The sequence below is a fragment of the Camelina sativa genome, unplaced genomic scaffold (assembly GCF_000633955.1).
Source record: "Camelina sativa cultivar DH55 unplaced genomic scaffold, Cs unpScaffold00382, whole genome shotgun sequence".
Lineage (NCBI taxonomy): Eukaryota > Viridiplantae > Streptophyta > Magnoliopsida > Brassicales > Brassicaceae > Camelina > Camelina sativa.
Genome location: NW_010921697.1, coordinates 97,181 through 103,180, shown reverse-complemented (window position 1 = coordinate 103,180; position 6,000 = coordinate 97,181). Strand labels below are relative to the sequence as shown.

The 6,000-nt window shown below is 40.5% G+C and overlaps 1 protein-coding gene across 1 annotated transcript; it reads right to left on the bottom strand.

The window, feature by feature from the left end:
* Window positions 1–363: 363 nt before the first annotated feature.
* Window positions 364–1,692, bottom strand: LOC104773001 (receptor-like protein 12). The gene has a single exon (XM_010497553.1). It carries the CDS (start codon window positions 1,690–1,692, stop codon window positions 364–366), a length of 1,329 nt encoding a protein of 442 aa, XP_010495855.1.
* Between the last annotated feature and the right edge of the window lie 4,308 nt (window positions 1,693–6,000).

Sequence of the window (6,000 nt, the reverse complement as noted above, 5' to 3'; positions counted from 1 at the left end):
CTGGAAGTGAACAGAAGGCGGACATACTGACCAAGGCGCTTGGGAAGAGCAAGTTCAAGGAAATGAGGGATCTTATTGGGATGAGAGAAGTGGCAGAAGAAGACTTCAAACTTAGGAGGGAGATTGTTGGATAACTTAAGTTTGAAGTTATCCTATTCCTAAATAAATTATGTTTACATTGAGATAAGGCTTTGGGTTTGTGTTAGGAGTTATCTAATACAAGAGTTTTCTAATAGGAATAGGATTAGAGGTTTTATATAAATAAGGATGTTGAGTTGTGACATACCTTAAGAGAGATTTGAGAGATTAAGGTTTTGAGTTATTTTCCTTAATAATAAAGAAGAGTTGTTCTTTAGCTTTGTCTCAAAGACTTGAAAACAAGATCCATAACCATTCTGGTAATTGGCCTTCGATTTGATTGGCAGAGATGTCTAAATTATACAAACTGGTGTGGTTTTGTAGAAACTTGGGGAATTCATCAATATTGCAGGATGATAAAACCAAGTTTCTCATGCTTGAGGGAAGATGGAGCGTTGAACTGATATTCAAATGAATCCCTGAAAGATCAGGTGAGGTAAGTGACTTGAGATGCAAGAAAATGCTGAAATCAACAAGGTCCCCTCCTGTGTTCCAGAAAGAGTGGCTAAGTTCCGAGAGTCCGACTAGTTTCGATATAGATCCTGGGATTGGTCCACTGAAATTGTTTTCTCCAATGTATAATTTTGAAAGGTTAGATTGTGAAGAGAAGAAATTCACAATCTCAAGAGGACCGGTGAAGTGGTTACGTCCCAGGTTAAGTTCAATCAACGAAGGGATCATGAAGAGAGAAGAGGGAACGGGTCCAGAAAATGAATTCTCGTTAATATCAAAAGACTCCAGTTTAGAAAGGCTACTCATATTAGATGGGAGCATACCTTTGAACTGGTTAGAACCAAGGTCTATCCGGACGAGCGAGCTCAAGTTGAGTAGCACTAGTTGAAAATCTGTTAGTCTCCCCATCGAGTCTGGTCCTTCACTGGTGAAATCATTTCTAGAAAGATCAAGATCAGTGAGATAAAAAAGACTTCCGAATGACGAAGGAATCTTTCCAAAGAGATTGCTATTTAGGAGTTTCAAAACCCTCAAATATTTGAGGTTGCCGATGGAATACAGTAGCTCACTGTTGAAATTATTATAAGAAAGATCAAGATTAGTGAGATAAGTAAGATTTCCGAGTGAGGATGGAATCTTTCCGATGAATTTGCAATCACCAAGACTCAAAACCCTCAAATATTTGAGGTTGCCAATCGAATCCCGTAGAATACCCGAGAGATTACTGAAGCTAAGATCTATGCTTTGAAGATGTTGTAGTCTAAACAGGCTACTATTAAATCTCAAAGGGCCATTGAGATCACTGCCAATCAGGTCTAACTCAACGACCTTGCCTGTCTTAGGATCACAAGAGACACTATCCCAAGAACAGCAATCAGTGTTGTTCATCCACGTCTCTGTCTTCGTTTTAAACATCATGTAATCAGAATCGGGGCTTGGGATATAAAACTCGTTCTTGAACTCCAAAAGAGCATCCCTCTGGTCTGGAAGGTACGCATGGTTAGCAGGAGAAGCAATCACAAGCCTTGAGTAATAAAGGCATAAGATTAAACACAAGCTCCATTTTATTGTTATCATCCTCCTCTCACTACAATAATGCATCATACTTTTCTCTTTGATTTTTTTTTTTTTTTTTTTTTTTTTTTTTTTTTTTTTTTTTTTTTTTGGTGCTTTCTGTGAAACGAATTGATCTTTGGATTGTCTCACATTTATGGAGTAAATTAAAGCTTGATATGAAAAGTCTTCTGTGAAGACTAATTGATTCTACATAAAATCGAAGACCTGACTCTAGATCATTGAATTGACTCTTAAATTTGTGGAGGAGATTGAAGTTTAATTGCTCCAAAGCCTGAAGATTTCGTTTGACTATTCAAAAATGCAAATGCAGTTTCTTTTGACTACTCAAAACAATGGTGGAAGTTAATCTTTGAGATTGTCGCAAATTCTCTTTGATAAAGACAGGCGTATCTCTAGGCGTGTGAGCTGAGGCGCCAGCCGCTACGTAAGCTGTCACTATTAGGGTGAAATCATACAGTTTATTATTACATAGTTAAAGATTAAGTAGAAGAGTGAACCATCAATCATGAACCAGTTCTTCTTATATGAACTGAGAAATGAGTCTATAGGAAGTACAATAGTGACAACTGGCCCAACTGGATTGATCATTCTGTATTCACCTCTTGAAACCAAACACCATCAGGCTTGGAAACAGCATCAACCTCTGTTAAATAAGCAGTTACAATATGCATTAAGCAGCCGATAGTTATGCTTCATGCCATCTTTATTTGGTAATAATACAAACAAACCCCACTTTTTACGTGGAACTGGCGTCTGGCTGCACAAAGCTTGCCTTTGGTGACTAAGAAGCTAAATCTGATGCTGTGCATTGCAGCATTGCTTATAAGGGATATATAGTATAGTATTCCAAGAGATATCTGAAGCAGACATCAATTATGATTATAGTATAAAATTAAATTAGTTTCCTTGGTGAACTGCACATTAGAGTACAAAAATGGATAATGTCTTTTTCTCTCTTTAAAAGACAGACTTGACTTGGAATTACTTGATTCTAAAGCAACCAAAATGTCATACTTAATTCTACAAAATCACCCAAAAAATGTCAAACATACTCACTAAGGCTCTAGGAAGAATCAAGTTCAAGGAGATGAGGGACCTTGTTGGAGTTCATGATTTGTCAAAGATCAATTTCAAGCTTAAGGTGAATGTTGGATAAGCTTGACATGGCTTGAGTCATAAGCCAACCAAGTTATGGTTTAATAAAGAGATAAGGACCGATATTTTTAGGAGTTATCTAGAGATACATATATTTAGGAGTTATCTAAATATATTTTCTAATGTGTTTAGGTTTTGGTCAATGTTGTAGCGGAAGCTATCGATTGAGACAAAAACTAAACAAGACAGAAGCTTCAAGGATCAATGGATCAAGATGCTCTGTTTTGTTGCTCAAAATTCTTTGTAAAACAGGGAAAATTCGAAGACCTTTTTTTTGAATGAATGTGAAAATATATTCAAACCAAAAAAAGTCCACTTTACAATGAATGCGTCCTTGTTTTGAAAACGTTAGAAAAGCTGAAAAAGTTTGAAAGGTGTAGAAATGACATTAGATGCGAGTTGCTAACCAGAGCTGCAAACCATCCCCCTACTTGGACGTATGTGTTTGCAACGAGAGGAGCTTGTTACGAACTAGGCGATCCAGGAAACGGATGAGTTGGTCCGAAGTCGATGGAGTGTCACCATGCCGACGTCTGTTGCGTTCCAACCAGATTGTGTGAACCGAGCCCTGAAAAGCAAGTCGCAGAAGAAACCGAGGAGTTCCGGTGACAGTTTGACCCGAGAGGAGAACCAATATTTGAGGAAAGGAGGCAGGGGAGTTATTGGGCAGCAGCTTACGAGACAGGGACTGCCACACCCGAGAGGTAAAAGGACAGCTGAAGAATAGATGAGACAATGTTTCCAAAGGAGCTCGACAAAAAACGCAGGTGGAGTCGACTCCTCTGTTCCAGGAGGCCATACGATCCCCCGTGGTCAGCCGATTTTGAGCAGCAAGCCAAAGTATGAACGAATGCTTAGGGATAGAGAACGGGAACCAAACTCCCCTAAACCAATTGACCAGCTGACCCGGGAGACGAACCTGGAGCCAAGTCTCAGAGGTAGAGAAAAGAGGCTTATACTCGTTTGCTGAGTTCCTCCACAGAGCCGTATCATTTTGAGCGTTGCACGGAGTCTGACCTGAGTTATTTCCATCTCAATCTGATTAAGAACAGCCAAACGGTGGCGACGGCCTGTGTGGGAACATAAAACTGTCGAAACCAGAGCATTTGAGGGACTACCAAGGCAATGAAGCCACTATCCCCAACAAGATCATAAAGACATCCCATGGTAGACCAGTGATCATACCAGAACGACGTAGAAAGACCATTCCCAACCTCCATCCTGAGGAAATCTTTAGCCTGCTGTCTGTACTTGAGCAACTCCGGCCACATCCAAGACCCTTTCGTAGTTGATTCTTTGACTGACCAAAAGGAATCTGAGCGCAACAACTCCCTCTGAACCCAATTGACCCAGAGTGACTTAGGAGCCGAGACTAATCGCCATATCAACTTGAAACAGCTGACTTTATTCACCTCCACCAACGATTTTAAACCAAGACAACCTTCTTTTTTATGCAAACACACATCTTTCCAAGCCAGTTTATTCTTTGATGCAGTAAGATCAAGACCTGACCAAAGAAAAGCCGCACAAATACGTTCAATCTCCTGAACACAGGCACTAGGAAGTCGGAAGGCGGAGACCCAGAAGTTGGTGAGGCTAGCAATAACCGAACTCAGTAACTGCAACCGCCCAGCAAAAGACAGATAACGATGTTTCCATGAGCCAATGCGAGAGCGTATTCTCTCAAGTAGAGGAAGGCAATCTTGAATCGTCATTCTCTTGGTGAGGCCCGACCATCCGAGAAAACCATTATATCGTCAGCAAAACAGAGATGGGTAAGCTGCATACCCTTACAGCGAGGATGAAAACCAAATTTCCAGTCCCCAGCAGCCTTATCCAACATAGAAGATAACACATTCATGCAAATCACAAAGAGATATGGCGAAAGAGAACAACCCTGACGGAGACCTTTTTCACTCTTAAAAAAACCAGCAAGCTCCCCATTGATTTGAACAGAGAAAGAGGCAGTAGAGACGCATAGTTGAATCCAATGGATAAACTTATCAGGGAGGTTCAGCGCCTTGAGCACATTGATGAGAAAAGTCCACTGCACCGAATAAAAAGCCTTTGAAATGTCAATATTCATCGCACAGCGAGATGAGACATCCTCCTTATGATAGTCTTTTACCAGTTCCGTAGCTAGCAAAAGACTTTCCATTAGAAGCCTGTCCTTAATAAACGCTGACTGGTTAGGTGCAATGAAATCAGGAAGGTTTGTTTTGAGACGGTTCGCCAAGAGTTTCGAGATAATCTTGTAAAGAACATTGCAGCAAGAATTTGAAGACTTCAATATAAGAGAAACCTCTTTTCTTATTCAATAAAAACCAAGTATCAAAGAGAGAATTACAAAGGCTTAAATAGAGATGGTCGTAAAGACCTAATCGAAAGAAATGGAAGTTTAGCAAAAAGGAAAAAAGGAAATTACAGAAAATTCTAAAATAGCAAGAAAGGAAATGACGTGAACGAGAAGGAAGGGAGATGGCGCTACATCAGGTCTCCCGGGGTGAGAAGAAAATTTGACCTCGAATTTTCAGAATCATCGTTGTCAACATGAGGAACAAGATGTTTAACATTAAAAACATCAGCAATATTCATCTGTGGAGGCAGCTTGAGACGATATGCATTGTTGTTTATTTTCTCCACAATTTCAAGCGGACCAATCTTCCGTGATTTAAGCTTGTTGTGAGTGCCTGGCTTGAAACGATCCTTGGTGAGCACCGCCCACACTAAATCTCCCACATTAAAATGAACATCACGTTGATGAGCATCGACATCAGACTTGTACTTAGCTGTTGAGGACTCCAAATTCAGACGAACTTGATCATGAACAGCCGCAAATTCCTCAACAAGGTCACATGCTCTGCCGTGAAAACGAGAGCGATCAGGCGCAAGAGCAAGATCTGTAGAACAGCGAGGTGTAATCCCATAGACAAGGGCAAAATCCGGTGCTACGATTCACAGCGCGATTATGAGCAAATTCTGCTTGACAAAGTATCGAATCCCAAGACTTGATGTTATCACCAACAAGACAGCGTAACAAATCTCCTAAGGCGCAATTAGTAACTTCGGTTTGGCCATCGGTTTGAGGGTGGTAAGCCGAACTCATGTCTAACTTAGCGCGCAAGAGACGCCACAGTGATCGCCAAAAATGACTTAAGAACCGCGAATCTTTATCCG

Bases quoted from the DNA above. Each gene is read 5' to 3' on its own strand.
- LOC104773001 (XM_010497553.1), bottom strand. From the start codon at position 1,692: ATGCATTATTGTAGTGAGAGGAGGATGATAACAATAAAATGGAGCTTG.